The sequence below is a fragment of the Pogonomyrmex barbatus genome, unplaced genomic scaffold (genome assembly GCF_055798465.1).
Source record: "Pogonomyrmex barbatus isolate J1 unplaced genomic scaffold, ASM5579846v1 scaffold5, whole genome shotgun sequence".
Lineage (NCBI taxonomy): Eukaryota > Metazoa > Arthropoda > Insecta > Hymenoptera > Formicidae > Pogonomyrmex > Pogonomyrmex barbatus.
In genome coordinates this window covers 12,360,169-12,378,427 of record NW_028297149.1, presented here as the reverse complement: position 1 = coordinate 12,378,427, position 18,259 = coordinate 12,360,169, and the positions used below count along the sequence as shown (strand labels likewise).

Here is an 18,259-nt window from a genome sequence, read left to right as displayed (position 1 = left end):
GTCGCAAAGTGGATGTAACTTATAGTTCCAAGAGTTCAATTGATGAGCCTTAATGACAGTAGTGTACGGCAATTTTCGGTGTCACAAAAAATTTATCGAAGCGAAGTTCGAGAGCGGCCATTTCTCTGCTATATACGTGCATTGAGAGCAATGCTAAAGCCAGCGGCACACGATGCTTTTTTTCTTGCTGGTTTGCTAGCTGGATTCGCGTGCTTGTTGAACTCTTGTCTTCGATTGGTATATTTTTTTAGATCCAAAAGAATATACCAATCAGAGACAAGAGCTCACACGAGCACGCAAATCAGCAGGAAAAAAAGCATCGTATGCCGCTGGCTTAAGATCTGAGTGAGTCCATCATGATAGTCACGGGAAACGCGCTTCGCGGCGCCACTTTCGCCGCAATACTTCATGACGGTTTAATAAATCGCCTTACCGATCGACATGGGGCGCCATGGAGCACGATGGAGCATCACGAAGCATCATCGTCATCCGATATCACCGGATATCACCTTGGCCACCTCAGATTGCGATTAACGCGACTGCCACGTATATGTCCGCAGACTCGTATCTGTCATTGATTATCAGTAGTCGCCACTGCTATCAGTAGCTACTACTGTTTTGTCAGTAATTGCGATCATGTCATCGAGCAGTACCGAGCGGGATGTCACGTCTCCACCGAGTAAAAAAATGATGGTATGTGTATTGTACAGTATCGTTTCCTCCGTCTTGCACAGTGTGAAATTGAAGTAAGAGAGATGGCATATTTCATATTCACTTTTGTGTGTATATTCGCTTAAATACTTTATTTATATACAATTTCGTTTGAATCTCTTATATACAATTTCGCTTTACTACATTTCATATGTCTTATTTTTCTCTATAATTTCTGTGACATCTTTTTTTTTCTTGTTTTTTTTTTCTTCTCTTCAAAATCCAAATTTATCTCTTTTATCTCGTATAAAAGCGCAAAGCACAAGTGCAGATAGAAATAGGCAGATTTCAGGGCGGTACATTCAAATATGAATTTTATCGTTCTGACGTTCGTCCGTCATAATGCATATTCGTTGATTCGTATCGATGACACGTATCATTCACATGCGCGCACAATGAGAAAGAGAAATTGATTTATTAAAAAATATAAAATAGATAGGTATGTGTTATCTGGAACATGAAACGGAATCTTTTGGAATTTAAATTTTTTCGAGACAAAAATAGTCATTTCCGTTGCCTTCTGTGTAATCTTTTTGAAAATTGGCACTCCCATAAATAGATAAGTTCAAATAAATATTGGACACATTGAAATAATTAAAGTATATAATAGGAACGAGAAAAAGATAAGTATTTGTTGCTAGAAATGAGAGTTTACGAGTTATCATGTTGATAATATTGTGTAATCGGGTGTTATGTGCGAGTGTTTGATATCTTTTCTAGATATCTATCTGATATCTTTCTAGATTCTATCTGTATGCATGATTTTTTTATAAGATATCTCGATATGTTTTTCGAATTCGATAAATCTGTAAAAACTGTATTATATTGTTTCAAAATCGAAACATGTTATAAACGGTTTGTTAGTTTCGCAGTTACGCTAAGAAGACTTGTGTTAACAACTGAGAAAAGATAGAGCGAATTTAATTAGTATAGAAGATTTAACATATCCATTAAAAATACAAAAAGAGATGAAGATTATTCTACATTTTTAATCTACTGCATTTTGAAATTTCCTACTTTCAAGTTCGATAAAAAATGCCTTCTGATTCTGAGGAAAACATTGTCAAATGTTTTAAAATTATATTTCATTTCTTCGGGAAATGTTAAAACAAGAAAAAGAATCGGAATAAAAATGGTCTAAAATGTAATCAATCTTATTTTATATGAGCATTAACATTTTGGATTGTATTTCATCTCGTCCTTGATAGTCAATTTTAATACAAGAATATGACATATAGATTGTAAATTGGGAAATAATTCATCTACGAGTGTTATTTATTGTGGAAATAAAAAAGTTGTTACAATCTTGTATACTCCTCAAATTTTAAGAAAATTGTTGAAATGTATCTTAACTTGGATATGTGGTCTTGAAAATTCTTTTAGATCTGTGCGAATGTATCGGAGCAGGCACATCATGTGTCCAGAGCAAAACGGGGGCAAGCGATCGGCAGTATTCGAGGTTTTCGTGGTTGCACAGTATGGCTAACTGGTCTCTCAGGTGCTGGCAAGACATCCATATCGTTCCAGATGGAGGCTATTTTGGTGAATCATGGTATTCCTGCCTACGGCCTAGACGGTGACAATGTCAGGAGTGGACTAAATTGCAATCTGAACTTCACTAAAGAGGACAGGAAGGAGAACATTAGAAGAGTGGCTGAAGTAGCAAAACTGTTTGCTGATAGCGGACAAATTTGTCTGTGTAGCTTTGTGTCACCTTTCGAAGAGGATAGACAAATGGCAAGGCAAATTCATAGAGAAGCTGATTTACCCTTTTTCGAGGTGTTTGTAGATACGCCCTTGCAAGTTTGCGAAGCTCGCGACACTAAGGGCCTTTACAAGAAAGCACGCCAAGGCACTATTAAAGGTTTCACCGGCATTGATCAAATGTATGAGAGACCCGCGAAACCTGACTTAGTTGTCAAAACTGAGAATTGTACCCCGGAAGAGTCCGCTTCAACTGTAATTGAGCTTTTAGAGAAGCATCATGTCATTCCACAGCTAGAAAAACCATCGGACCTTATCAGGGAGCTTTTCGTGCCAGATTCCAGGCTAATTTCCGCAAAAATGGAAGCGGAAACTCTACCATGCATAGAGATCAGTCAACTCGATGTGCAATGGCTGCAAGTGCTGGCGGAAGGATGGGCAATGCCATTAACAGGCTTTATGAGAGAACATCAATACCTTCAGGTATGACTTTGGAGTATAGTTGTGTCTCGTGTACGCATCGTCCGAGCATATGCAATCGAGCGATGTAATTTTGTCTACGACATCTTTATTTATCAGATTATGTATAATGATTTAACTCTTTTAAGGCCCAACACTTACGATGTTTACTCCATGATGGCAAAGAAGTAAATCAATCGGTACCAATTGTCCTTGCAATAAGCGTGCGTGATAAAAGTCTCTTGGAAGGTTCTCTCGCTGTAACTTTGAAATACAGGGAAAAGAATTTGGCCATTCTACGAAAACCGGAATTTTATTTCCATCGAAAAGAGGAGCGTTGCAGTTGGCAGTTTGGTACTAATAACTTAGGTCATCCCTATGTCAGGATGATTCACGATTCTGGAGACTGGCTGATGGGCGGCGATCTCGAAGTATTAGAGAGGATTCGATGGCATGATGGACTCGACAAGTACAGACTTACGCCAAACGAGATCCGTGCCAGATGTCGAAAAATGAAAGCCGACGCCGTGTTTGCTTTTCAGCTAAGAAATCCTATTCACAACGGACATGCGCTGCTCATGCAGGTATGCCATTTGTCTCAAATTTATATGCATCGTATCGTATAACTCAACCTTTGTCGAAGAAAAGATAACCTGGGAAGAAACATTGCGTCGTTGCTTCATCTCTTTCCAAGTATCAAGATAGTCAATGTAACACGTTATTATTTATCGCGAAGGATACGAGAAGACGATTGTTGGAGGAGCGAGGTTTTAAGAATCCGGTACTGTTATTGCATCCACTGGGTGGCTGGACGAAGGAAGATGATGTATCCTTGTACACCAGAATTCTGCAACACAAAGCTGTTCTGGACGAGGGTGTGCTGGATGCCAATTCTACCTTATTGGCCATCTTTCCCAGCCCGATGATGTATGCTGGACCGATCGAGGTGAAAATTACAGCGATGAAAGCTTTATGAGCATTTAACTTCAATCATAGTTTTACTTTTAATTGTTTTGGCCTAGTTTCTATCCTTGACTACATCTCTGTTTTAATCCCAAGCATTATGTTTATCTTTTTATACTTGTCAATTAAATCATGACGAATTCAAATGACGAATGTAAATGAGATAAATACAATTATGTTTTTATACAGGTGCAATGGCATGCAAAGGCCAGGATGAACGCTGGTGCAAATTTCTACATTGTAGGTAGAGATCCTGCGGGTATACCACATCCAAACAAAGATGCTACTCCCGACGGCAATCTGTACGATCCCACTCATGGTGCCAGGGTACTCTCCATGGCGCGAGGTCTTGACAGTCTTGAGATCATTCCCTTCAAAGTGGCCGCATATGACATCCGGAATGGCAAGATGGCATTCTTCGAATCTGAGCGCAAGCAAGACTTTGAATTCATCTCGGGAACAAAGATGCGAAGTAGGTTCTTCTTTCTTGATTGGAATATGTAAATTTTTAATATTCCCCTTAAAATATATGATTAAGACAAATTAATAGCGTTAAAATAGATAAAATAGATAAGTAATAGAAGCAAAATATTAAACAAAATTGACACATATTGAAAATGAAAAATATGAAACCAAAAATAAATACAAAATAAAAAGGCGAAGAAAAAGGCTTAATTAAGACTTAATTTTAATGAAGAAAATTAAAATGTAATTCTTCACCAGTTGATCTTTACTTTTGTTTCATACGATTGATGTTTTAGGATCTTTACAAGTTATCTCTATGGTCCTTTTCTCTCAAAAAACTGAAACTTTCGAAATTTTGTGATGACTCCATGTTCTCCTTTCAAGATCATTAATTGTTTTGTATTTACAGGATTAGCACAGATAGGTCAGAATCCTCCAGATGGCTTCATGGCACCTAAAGCTTGGCAAGTACTCGTGCAATACTACCAAAGTCTAGACAAGAAGTAAATTTGGACTCGTTAATAAAAAAAATTTAGTTTTTAAAGATTTAGACGACTTTAAATGGATTTTAACAAATCCAATAAACTATAATTTGAGGCTTAATTACTGATAAATATACAAGATTGTATATTTAAAAAATTATGAGAAAGAGAAAGGAATCTTTCTTCTATTCTTTTTTTCTATTTTTCCTTCCCTAATTAAAGTTTTGATAAATTTGAAAAATTGATTCAAAAATAATCACGAAATTTACAAGTTGAAGAAAGTACGATCAAATTAAAACAATCTGTATAAAAAAAAAAGTTGAAAATATAGTCGATTTTTTATACAAAAAACCAAAATAAGTATAAAGTTAAATAGTATAAAGATTAAATAATATTCAGACACAGTTTGTTTATCGAAAGATTAATAATACTATTTTATTAAAAAAGTAATATAATATCACATGTTTGTCGAAGATTAAAATAGCAAATTTGTTTACTTTCATTTGTTTACTTTCTCTATACTAGCGTATGTTCTTTTTTCTCGAGAACAAGAGACATTCCGATTTTATTGGGAGCAAAAGATTTGAATATGATTCATGATAATGAAATTCTCCTGACAGAAAGATCCTTTTTCTAATTTAATAGAGCACAGAGACAGAATGTAAAATTAATCTATCTTTTCATTATGTGTCCATGTACATTTGATTTGAAGATGTAAAAAAAACATGCTTAATTGATAATTGTTCGTTCAGAGAGATTGAAGTATCTTCATTAAAAATGTCAAATTTCATCAAAAGTATGAAAAATTTGAAACATTCGCAACACAATATCAAATTTTATAAAAAATTTCTTAGAATATGACAATGAAATTGTGTCAAAATGTAAAGATTCGCAAAGTGAAAAAAATGGACGAGGCATATATATATATACATGCTATCGTTTTGAAGCGATACGCTTAATGAAACGAAAAACGTTTTAATCGATATCCCCATTATCCTGGTATCTCAATGAGCAAAACCTAAAAATTTTCAACTGTTCAACAAACATTATTAGAATAAATATAAGCGTAAGAAATTTATACATACTTTGAAATAAAGACAATTTAGATAGGATTAATAATTTATATTGGAATTAAATAAATTCTACTTACCTGATGTCAAATTACACATATTTGGATTTCATGCAGCACAGAATCCTTATTTATGTTATAGTAATAGATGACTGTTTTAATTCATCGATTGATTAATTGTATAATGTGCAAGTGCTTTTACAGAGCAAAGCATTTGCGCATAATGCGATTTATTAATCGATGAATTAAAAAATTCACCTAATATTGCAATCTTGTAAATTATGATGCGATGTTACGGAAACATTGTAGATATTGTAGAGAAACGTTACGAAACATCACAAGATACTATTGCAGTATTACCGCAATAAAAATTGTGAAGTAAAATGTGAATGATAATTTGTTAGACCGACATTCACTTCTTGCATATATAAAAAATTTTACAACAATTTTAGCGAATATATAATGGGTGTTTTCCATTTAGTAATTCAGATCGACACAAGCACTGTTCTATCTTTCTTGGCATTCAATGAGTAACAAGGATAAAATGATATTTGTCGACTTGTGTCACTAAATAGAAAGCATCCGATAATAGTTGATATAGTTATTAAAAATAACAAGATGTATATATTCTCGTAATCATTAAGTATGTACTTTTCTGATAAAATGCAAGTATTTTTCAAGTATTTTGCAAGTGTTTGACTTTTTTCTTCATGTATGCATTCGTGATACTTATTTATGCGACAATATTACAATTGTAACTATATTTTTAATTATTTGTTACGTAACATAACGTTTATAATTAATATGTTTGTTAAATTTGTCTTTACAGCAATACAAAAAAAGAAGACACGAAATTTTAGCTTACGTTAAATATTTCTATAAATTTTTCTCAACTTATCCGTGAAAGAAACAAACAAATAAATCCGTGATCAACTAGATGAAACAACTAGATAACATCATTGCACGCTTAATAATCGTACTATTGTATTATTAGCAAACATGTATCATACCTAAAAATTACTATTTATAACGGTACATTAAATAGCCTTGTAGAAAGCGGATATTTCAACAATATACATTATAATCTTTTAATCGCTGATTGATAAAGCAAACTGTACATACATACGTACGTATTTACATACATACATATATACATACATACATACACGCGCGCGCGCACGCACACACACACACACACACACACACACACACACACACATACACAAAACGCGTGTGTACACACATAGATACACAATTCGATTGAAATATGTGATCTATTTTTATTCAAAGCAATTCTTTTTATACGCAAAATATTTTTATATATTGTTTTATTTTAAAATCCTCATTATCACTTATTCAACTTTCAATTATTTTTCAAATTTATAAATACCAAGATTTTTTGTGTCCATCTTTATCTTTCTGCATTTATAAATATATTGAGATTTTCAAGTCCTAAGCTTCCTAAATGTCTATGGATTCGGAGAATCTCAATTTTCAACATTAAAAAAATATTTCGTTGCAATTACAATATTATAGATATCTATGCAGATAATTTATCGCGATTTATAATTATCCATTAAAACTACGAGCCTGAAAGACAATTTTTGGCATATATTTTATAGATATATTTTTTTGTATACAAGATAGTCAAGATAAGCTGATTTGTTTAACACAAAGAGAAAAATAAGATAATTTTTACTTTTTATATTATAATCTGTATCTTTAATGAGTAATCAGTTTTAAGTTTTCAGCTAATGGCGCATTTGTCGATACATTAATAATCTTCAATTTCCAAATGTTTATGATGTCAGAGAATCCTACATACATATACATATATGCATGTATCGACATGTATTCATTGTCAAAATGTCTCTAGGTTACTTTCAATTTTAAAATTTACTTAATACTTAAAATTTATCATTTTGTTGTAAAAATGATAATTACGTTAATATAAAGTTTATTATGGTTGCATTTGATTATATATATATATATACACGTAATTTTTAAAATATGATCTTTGATACATATCTCACATTAATTTTGCTAATATTCAGAAATATATATCCATCATTATATTTAGCTTATTTTTTTCTTTTCAATTGTTTATATTTAAAAAATATAAAAGTGCAGATTTTTTTCTAAAATTAGATGTACATACTTGATTTCCAAATGTAGTTGCTTTATTTAGGAATCTTCAATTTTTATTTTGAGAAAAGTGAAAAAACGTTTAAATAATAATCCGCAAGTAACAACGCAACGCTCTTTCTCTCTTATCACATACATTATATCATATCTTATCTAAAACTTAATATGTACATAAACTGAGCTTGTTACCTAATTTATTTATAAATACATTGTAAATATCGACAAAATAAGTAAAATGCTAAAAAAAACATGGTCTATTCTTTTAGCTACGTTACACTTCACTACGTTCGAGAAAGTAAGAAAGAAAATGCAATAAGTGCAGTTAAAAGAGACAAGTCCTGTGATTCCGATGGATAAGATCTATAATTACGACACACCAGAACACAGTTTTTTTAATTTTGCCTTTTTTTATTCTTCGCTTAAAATTTGGAAGAAACACAGAAAATTACAATAATAATAATAATAATAATAATAATAATAATAATAATAATAATAATAATAATAATGATAATGATAATGTTTTAATAATGGATGACTGATTGATAACGATAATGATGATGTCTTTCACACTCTTGGATGTAAGAATATCAGAAAAAGTGCACAAAAAGTATAAAGAATAGATTGATGGTTCGTTACAAAAAAATGTGCTAGATAATTTTTTAAAGATATAATGATATAGAGTGACTTATTTAATACACATATATGCATACATACATACACACATCACGCTCTTTTTCATTGATTTATACAAGATAGTTTACATACTGTATTGCGCTTTCGAGAGTTTCTTTGTTTCCTTCATGTGTTTTCACACATTTTATACAGTCTTGCACTTTTTCTTTTCTTTTCTTTTCTTTAGTCTCTGCTTCATATTTTTCAACTTTTAAATTTCGCATGTTTTCTCTCATCTGCAAATTATCAAATTTTTTAAAAGTTTTGCAATAATAAACGCTTTTGAACACTTTATTTCTTTCTCTTAGTTTTTTTTCTTTATCAAAATCTTTGCCTTTTCCTCTTTGAATTTTGTAATCTTCAAAATATTCAATATTTGTATAATTTATTTGTAATCTTTGAAAAATTTTCTTTTTTCTAAACTAACTTTTTTCAATTTCCGTTGAATTCATCATTTTTTCCTTTCTTTTTTTTTCTTTTTCTTTCTTTTTTTTTGTTACAAATTACTGCAACACTTTCTTTATTGTAAGTTTAAAAAAAAAAAGATACTTTCTAAAGAATTCTGCATTAAAATATTTATCAATATAAAGATCAAAAATCTTTTTACAATTCTTACAATTAAAATTCTACAAAGACCGAAAAATTTCTTGAAAGAATATCGAGAACTTGAAATCAAACTCTATAAAACTTAAGAATTCTAGTTTTGTTTTACACTGCATAGGATTTCTTAAAATTGATGGATTTCTCTCATGATTAGAAAAGAGATTAAGCAAAATTCAAAGATTTAAATATTCAAGAAATGTTTGCGAACATGTCCAATTCATAAAAAATTTTATACCCTGAGGAAAATCGAATCTAATTATTATACATGATTGACGCAGTCTCGAGATTAACTTCGGCATTTGCGTCGGACAGATCGGGCAAGGAAAGCATTACTGGTATCACTTGAATCTTGCCCGAATCATCATTCCTTAGATGCATCACGGCAGTGCCAGATTGCAGAATATCATTTGTCATCATTTCGTCTGTCATGATCTCTGTACCAGATTCTATGTTATCGGCCGTAACCTCTTCCGTATACACATTGGAATCCTCCATGTTCATAATTACTTCGGTTGCTTCCGATGCCTCTCTCGAAGTTTCTTCATAATTCTAAAAGAATGACAAAGTTGAAAAGAAAAATCATAAGAAAGATGAAAAAAGTGTAGTTAAAAATGAAAAATCAATACAATTATGCTCTATAGCTATTCTTTATGCCTTTTCCAACAACTTCCTCGCTCGACATGAGTAATAATAAGATCCAGAAATATTTAAATCAATAAATCGCGAAATCTTTACCTGCTCGTATACTTGATCGTATACCTCTTGACCCTCAAATTTAACGATCCGATCTTGATCGAATTTGACCATTTGTTCTTCTTGAAATTTCTGATCATATTGTCCTTCCTGTTGCTCTTCGTATCGCTCTTCGGTAACTTGGATATTGTGTTGACTCGTTGAGTTCTTGAGCAAACCTTGTTCCTGTTCCGATCCGGAGGAGTCCTCGGCGCGCATTTTCGGTTTGATATTCCTTCCTGGTACGATACGCTTGAAGCCTGAACCACCAAGGCTCTCATGACGACGTTCGTGCTTATTTTTATCGCCGAGATATTTGAAGCGTTGCCGACATACGCTGCATGAATATGGACGTTCGTTGGTATGCGTGCGCTCGTGGCAAACGAGGGCACTCACTTGCTTGCATCGCCAAGGACAATACCTGAAAAATATCAAATAAACAATAAATGATGATGAAGTAAATGCAATAAGTAATATGAATACCATTTTTAATTTTTCCATTCCAGCACAAGCGACTGCAGTGTTTTAAACCGTTATCAGACCATTGACTAGACAAGTAGTTTGGACAGTTTTCTAATTACAACTTTTAAATATTTAAAAAATATGTTTTAACAATTTTAATAACTTTGTACTTCTGTATTAAGGTGTGTGTGTGTGTGTGTGTGTGTGTGTGTGTGTGTGTGTGTGTGTGCGCGCGTGCGCGCGTCAGAATAATTTTTTTTCTACAGAAAATAATATAAATATACAGCGCAATAAATATACAGGGTGTCTGATCTAAAATCAGTACAAAGCTTGTACGCAAGTACACAAGAGCGGTTAAACTGACCAGAAAGATCTATCATTTTGCGATTTTCGCAATTAGTAATGAGTTATTAATTATTAAAAATCGTCGAATGAGCGTGTATCTGTCCAGTCCATTAACGAATGCAAGCGCACAGTTAAGTTAGATCTCACTATGCGCTTAATATTTGCCGCGCAGATATGCGCTTATTAAGCGATTTTTAATAATCAATAATTCATTACACTAATTGCGAAAATCATCAAATAGAGCAAAAAGAACTCTTCTATTCTTGATCTGTTCTACCTGCATACAAGCGTTCTATCATTTGGAATCAAACATCCTGAATAATAAAAGCTGATACATAAATTCTATTATTTTCAAATGTTAATTTTTATTTTAATTTTTAAATTGAAAATTATTAAGTTAAAAATAAGCACGACTAGTAAAATTTCTCGATTAATAACGCAAATATGATAACGCAATCATATTTTTTTATCCTTGTAAAGATCCATTTTCGCGAAATTAATGTTTTCTTTGAGATATTGACATTGTCCAAAATAATCGATTCACCTGCACTGCAGAGGTCTCTCGTCGCTGTGTCGGTTTTGATGATGCTTGATTAATTGAATCTTAGTTTTTAAATTAAAACCACAGATCTCACAGGTATATGGTCTTTCCTCAGAATGAGAAATCATGTGAGTCTTTAGCCTTAATTGATTCACGAATCGCTTCGAACAGTGAGGACATGCCAAAGTACCCTCGAGATGATTGTGCACGACCATCATATGATGACGTAGACGTACTTCAGATGTAAAAATATCCTCACAATCGGGACATTTCAATGGATCCTTCTCCATGTGCGTATTTTTTATGTGTGTGCGGAGAATCAGTTCCGTCTTGAAAGTCTTGTTGCAATGATAGCAGGAAACTCGCCTTTTCTCGGGCAGATCAGATTCATCACGATTAACACCTACAAGAGGAATTATTGCTGCTGCTGTTATTATTGTTATAACGTGTGTATTATAAATAAAATATAGGTATAATGAACGCAATACAAATGTAATATATAAATCTACCGTCATTCTCTCCTACTGAAAATCCCAGTAAAGAGAAATTTAAAAAAGTTTTATCTATTTGATAAATTGTGTAAGAGTTTCTCGAATATTTTACTTTAATTTTCATATATTAGAGTTTCAAACAATTATTATTGTAAAATATTAATCGGACATTACATGTAGAATCATCTTATTTTTCTTTTTATTTGATTTAAACATATCGTCAAACATGTACAAAGTATATGAAAAAATAAAACATATTCTTTGTAGATATAAAGCATGTAAAAGCATTACCTGGTATCGATTCGTTATGAATATGCGACATATGCCACTCGAGCGATCTCGTCGAAATCATTGATCTGTTACAAATGTGACACGTATATTGCCTCCCATCTTTATGCATTCTGTTCCTATGGATCACCAAAGTCGAATGATTCGGAAACTTCTCCCCACAAACTTGACAAGAACACTCTTTCAAACCTCTACTACCAGTCTTTTCGTGCACTCTCATATGTAACCTCAGACCATCCCTTCGATTAAACCCGACACCGCAGGTGTCGCAACGATATTGTCTTTGATCTTCGTGAATTCTCACATGTTGTTTCAAGGTCGAGCTGTTTTTGAACATTTTGTCGCAATGTGGACATTCGATACTATAAGCTTTGTGCGTGTGCATGTGTTTCGACAAACTGTAAAATGGTACCAGTTTTCGGCAAACCTGACATTCCCTCTTATTTCCAACCGGCTGATGTTTTCTGATTTTATGATGTCTCAAACTCGCGGGATTCTTAAAATCCGCACCGCAATCCTCGCAAAGGTACGCCCTTAAAGTTGTATGAACAGACTTTAAATGAAAACTTAATTTTTGTTTAAAAGCAAATTTTTTTGGACATTTTGGACACTGATAAATCTTCTCCAAACTCGTATGTTGCGTCTTCAGGTGCTGGTCCAGAGTTCCCTGATGTTTAAATCTTTCCCCACAAACCTCACAAAGTTGACCATAAAGAGCGTCAACATGTTTCTGCTCGTGTTGACGTTTCTTTCCTCTGGAATCCAGAATAGCGTTACAATATTTACAAATTAATTTCCTTACACAAATCACACTATGATTTTTTTTTGCTTTATTAGTTTGAAATTCTTCTCCGCAGTCATCACAACAATGAAGAATACGATAATCATGAGACTTGAGGTGTTCCTCGAGAACGTCACGATTGGAAAAAGTTTCAGAACAGTAATCGCATTCTAAATAGTACTTTTCGGAAATATCAATAGGAAGTTGCGTGTCAATAAGATCCGGAAGGGATTTAGAGGATGATTTCAAAGTAGTAGAAAATCGATCTTCATACAGAGAGATTATGTCCTCGTCCTTAAGGCGAGTGAGAACGATTTTACGCTGTTTAAGATATCCTTGGAATTCCTAGAATAAAAAAAAATAGAAATTGAGGAAGAGAATAGGAGTAATGAGTTTAAAGGAAAATCGAAAATATAAACGTGAAAGACATAAAGAACAGAATAAGCCAATGATTTGGATGATTTAAATTTCACTTACGATCGACGATAGAGAAATATGATAAAGAAGAAATAAAACTGAAGTTTTAACAGTATTTAAAACTCCAATTACCCGCAGATTCTCTTCCTTTTCCCCCAAGACTTTTGCTAATTTATCCAAATTTCCTTCGCTATACGATTCGTCCAATTCCTTCTGTAAACTTTCCTTTTTCCGCTTCACTTCTTCCCACTTTAGTTTCAATCTTGATAACTTTGAAAGATGTTCTTCTATATTGTCATTGATCCTCTCTTGATTTTCATCAATTTCATCTTTCTCCATTTTTTCTTCTTCTTCTTCCTCTCTTCTTTCATCCTTTTCTTTCAAAATTGTAATTTCTTCTTCCGCCTTTTCAATATTTGATTTGGCGGAAATTTCTTCTTCCTGCATCTCTTTTTGCATCTCAATCACGGAATTATTACTGACATACTTTATTACTGATTGACCTCCCAGAACTTTTTCTCGTTTTTTTTTGTATTCTTCGATTTGTTCCTCAATTTTTTGCTCACGGTCGTCAGGACGTCGAGAGAAATCCTTTGATGTTAGTGTCTCGTAACGTTTGAGGAAACGTTCAACAGGCATGATATCGGCGGAGGTCATAGCGCGCTTTGATTCTACTGGTTTATCCATTTTCTTTACCTGAAAATAAAAAAAAATCAGACTGATTCTCGTTAAAATATAACTTGAAGAAAAAAAAAGTTTAAAAAAGAAAACGAGACTTATGTGTATGTGTGTGTTGTGTTGTGCGTGCGTGCGTGCGTGCGTGCGTGCGTGCGTGCGTGCGTGCGTGCGTGCGTGCGTGCGTGCGTGCGTGCGTGCGTGCGTGCGTGCGTGCGTGCGTGCGTGCGTGCGTGCGTGCGTGCGTGCGTGCGTGCGTGCGTGCGTGCGTGCGTGCGTGCGTGCGTGCGTGCGTGCGTGCGTGCGTGCGTGCGTGCGTGCGTGCGTGCGTGCGTGTTCTACACACATACGCGCACGCGCATGTATACGTATAAAAAAAATGAAAAAAAATATAAAAAAGAAGTAAACGGCAATTCCAATTTTTGTCAACTTTGTAACAATCGATGAGGAATTGAAATAAAAAACATAGCATAATTTATATAAAAATGAGTAAAAAGAAAAAGTAAAAGTTCTCTGATAACAAAATAACAATTTAAAAAGGAATAGCAAACTTTGCTAAATTCAATTTGATGCAATTTTCAACATTTTTTCCTCTCTTGAAGTTATCATGAATCAAAAACTTCCATTTATTCCAAAGAACAAATTAGAGATGGCATTACTCGATGGACTAAATCTTAGATTGAATTTGTATTTATAAATTCGGAACAATTGCTTATATTGCAAACTTGTATACTTCTATACTTGTCACACCTTTGCTCTACTCACCTTTACTAAAAGAATCTCGTTTGGCTTGGATCCCTTCACAGTCACATACATAATTCCATCCTCTTCTGAAGAACTGTTCACATTTAGAAAATTGTTTGTATCCAACTTTTGCATCTTGTACTCTTCTATTCCACTCTGTACATCGTCCTCTCCATTTTTTATCATAGTCATTGGCATTACCAGTTTTCTTTTCAAGATATTCGGTTGTCTCATTCCTTCTTTTTGATTTTCTCCTTCGCTCTCTGAAATCTGGGAAGTTCCAGATTTAAAAAAAAATCCTTCCTGACTTTCTTCCATCCTCACATAAGACTTTGCTGTCATATCATATTTGTAAATGGTTGTTGGAGATCTCGAAGATTCTTCCTTTTCTTCTTCTTCATTTTCCAGAAGCGCAGGATCTTCGGGATCGAATTCCTCAATGGATTCTTCATCTTCTCCTTCTGCCACTTCCTCGAAAATCCCTCCGCCCATCTTCTCTTGCTCTTCAATCTCCTCATCCTCCTCATCCTTCTCATTCTGCTCACCTTCCTCTATCTCCTCCAACTCCTCCACCATTTCTTCCTCTTTCTCATCTTCTACTATAACCTTTTGCTCTTCTTTCTTAGTCTCATTTTTTTTTATCGCTTCTGTCTCTTTTCTAGAGCCTATTTTTGACTCGTTTTTCAACGAGAAGATGGCACAGATTTTGGGAACAGAGTTGTCTGTCTGATTTCCGTGAGTCGTTTGATTTTCTTGTTTCGTCGATAACAAAGATAGATTTTGTTGAATCGTGGAAGATAATTGGTATCCATGCTTTATATCTGGGAAGGAGAAAAATCTTCTTTATTCTCGCAGTGTATTATCTGTTTTATCTTTTCTTTTTTTAAATAAATGCCACTTATTATATATGTTATACAAGTTAGATTCGTAAGCTAATAAAAAATTAGAACTCTTGTATGATACGTGAAAAATTATATATTGAAAATGATCTGATTATGCTTTCTTTGAATTGCAGATTTTTTTGATCAATTTTGAATTTTAAGTCAGTGATTTTTTTTATTAATATGAGAATATCTATCACACAATTTATTATTAATTATAACCAATAAAAAAAATATCTGGAAATCAAGCTTTAAAGTTGCTGATAGATAAATTTGTTAAATAATTTTAAGCAAATTTTATATATATTTTAATAAAATTTTAATCTTAACTTACTATGATATCTAATAAGAATTTTAAAAATTATAAGAAAGATCTCTATTTTTAAAATGAAACTATTTTTACACAGAACAACATTCAATTATTAATATTCATTATAATTCGAAACATAAAAAAAAAACTGTAAATAAGAGTACCTGAATAAGACAATTGTTTTTCTTCTTTTGTTTTCAAAGATTCATCATTTGCTACTTTCTTTGCACTATTGTCAGCTGTGAGATTTACATGGATAGATTTGAGTTTTATTTCGGCTTTTTTTATTTGCATAAAAAATTTATAACTCATTCTAAGATCGCAAATACAATCCATGCACATTTGTGTAGAAAGACTGTCATGAGGATCTACCTCAAGATGCTTGATTTGCTGGCTTAATCGCAATTTGATGCCCTTTTCACTAAAGATGTCTACCTACAACAGTTAGTAAGAACAACCATAATGATATAGCTGATATTAATAGTCAAAAATAGTCAGAAATAATTGGAGGAGGAGGATAAAAAATAGTCAGAAATAATTGGAGGAGGAGGATAAAAAATAGTCAGAAATAATTGGAGGAGGAGGATAAAAAATAGTCAGAAATAATGTTTATAGCAAGTTAAATCCATTATGTGAAAAAAAATGATAATCATCAATAATAAATAATAATAAATATGCAACGTTTCTTCATTTCAATTTTTATTTCATTAAATTTTTAGCTGCTTGTTTATGCTGTTTATTTTAATTTTTACCTATTTTAACTTTTACTCTTTTTTAATTTTGAATTAAATTTAAGCTACAAGAGATTTTGCTTTGCTTAAAAATATGTAAAAAAAAAATATGTAAAGTACATACCAAAGGCATTTTTAGGCCAGCACAAGTGCGGCAATATTTTCTTAATTCTTGCTGCGTTCTCTCAAGAAAAGACATATTATTCTGTTGTAACTTGCCGCTATTGTTATTTAAAGATGAAATCCTCGTTAATTCATTCAAGCTCTCAGTGTCTTGTAGACGGACGCGAGGTGTTATCTTCTTCAATTCATCAATATCCTTAATCTGACCCATGACAGATCCTGTCTTGAATGCCTTGTTGATAATGCCACCATTACTATTGTTGGTATGTTGAGAAGCTTTTAATTCGCTGTAATTGTGATCACGTTTGATCTCAGGATTCGGCATCTTATTTTTTCTTTTTCTTTGGAATCTTCTATACTTGTTCTTTAGCACGTGATAGAAGTTTTAATTTGATATCTTATATCGTCCGTCTTTTACAGTATTTTTTGCTTTAAAGACATCTAGCACAAAAAATTTAAGATATATACATATATATACATGCATGCATACACACACACACACACACACACACACACACACACACACACACACACACACACACACACAAATATAAAATAAAAGTAAAATACATTATATACCTAACAAAATCTTTAGAAGTAGCAGAATAAAATATCATAATTATCAAAGAATCCAAATGCTGACTATAGTATCTCTACTGTCCATTTTGCAGTTTTCGCTATTACTTTCTTTGCATATCGCAATTTTAAAACAATCATTCTAATAAAACACACCATTACCCGATAGACGTTTTTTCATTAGAATAGCATATGTGTGCATATAAAAATCTACAATAGCATTTTTGCTATACTGCAGTAGGTACCGATAAATTCTAAAATTAAAAAGAAAATTGCTCTTCCTTGACAAAACTTCTCAAATCTCAAAATGTAGAAAAGAATCCTTCCGTCTGCTCGTTTCTCTTTCCTAAAATAAAGAAATATATATGTATAAATAATTTCCTTAAAATCAATTATCAAGTTAATTGCAAATATCAAGCAATGTTATTAATCCAAAGAGTACTGGTGTGTAATTACCAATTCTTAAATTGAATCAATATCCCGCAGAATAGTCGATTCTAACCGAATCAAGTCAAGAATCGAGATTAAATTGAGATTAAACTAGGTTAGATTCGCGAGAATCGCCTGCAAAACGAAACGAATCTCAAACTGAAAGCTACTGAAGACGAAGACGTGCCCGCAAGATCCGTCGCACTTGGACGCAATACCGACGATAATAATCTTGTCTTTGACGAAAGGAAACTCTGAATACGCGCAATATACTCAACACTTAGTCGCGAATGCCAGATGGCGTGCAAATGGCGACGCTCCCTCGGAAATGCTTGGAAACACCTTGAAATAATGAGCGCGTTCGATAAAGCAAACCGTTAAGTTGCCATCTTGCAACAGAACTACACATCGCCACCATCGCACAGAAAATGCATAGCATGACAAAATTGCGTATATATAT

The 18,259-nt window shown here is 33.0% G+C and overlaps 2 protein-coding genes across 4 annotated transcripts; one reads left to right on the top strand and one right to left on the bottom strand.

Annotated features, from left to right (window-relative positions):
• Window positions 1-355: 355 nt before the first annotated feature.
• Papss (3'-phosphoadenosine 5'-phosphosulfate synthase) lies at window positions 356-6,536 on the top strand. Its single transcript, XM_011648472.3, has 6 exons — window positions 356-693; window positions 2,095-2,898; window positions 3,024-3,458; window positions 3,611-3,820; window positions 4,027-4,309; window positions 4,712-6,536. The coding sequence occupies exons 1-6, from the start codon at window positions 637-639 to the stop codon at window positions 4,807-4,809; spliced, it is 1,887 nt and encodes a 628-aa protein (XP_011646774.2). The 5' UTR covers window positions 356-636; the 3' UTR covers window positions 4,810-6,536.
• Window positions 6,537-8,813: 2,277 nt separating this feature from the next.
• LOC105433267 (uncharacterized) lies at window positions 8,814-18,209 on the bottom strand. Of its 3 annotated transcripts, XM_011648473.3 has the most exons (11): window positions 17,827-18,207; window positions 17,374-17,716; window positions 16,796-17,235; window positions 16,105-16,375; window positions 14,771-15,570; window positions 13,463-14,026; window positions 12,136-13,258; window positions 11,357-11,756; window positions 10,009-10,426; window positions 9,509-9,822; window positions 8,814-8,906 (listed from the first exon to the last, which is right to left on the bottom strand). In XM_011648473.3, the coding sequence occupies exons 3-10, from the start codon at window positions 17,117-17,119 to the stop codon at window positions 9,526-9,528; spliced, it is 4,197 nt and encodes a 1,398-aa protein (XP_011646775.2). In that variant the 5' UTR covers window positions 17,120-17,235; window positions 17,374-17,716; window positions 17,827-18,207; the 3' UTR covers window positions 8,814-8,906; window positions 9,509-9,525. The 3 variants fall into 3 exon arrangements, with proteins under 3 accessions (XP_011646775.2, XP_088938140.1, XP_088938141.1); XM_089082014.1 differs by having other exon boundaries at window positions 8,871-9,822; window positions 17,533-17,716; window positions 17,827-18,206; XM_089082015.1 differs by lacking the exons at window positions 8,814-8,906; window positions 9,509-9,822 and having other exon boundaries at window positions 10,130-10,426; window positions 11,590-11,756; window positions 17,827-18,209.
• Window positions 18,210-18,259: the final 50 nt, after the last annotated feature.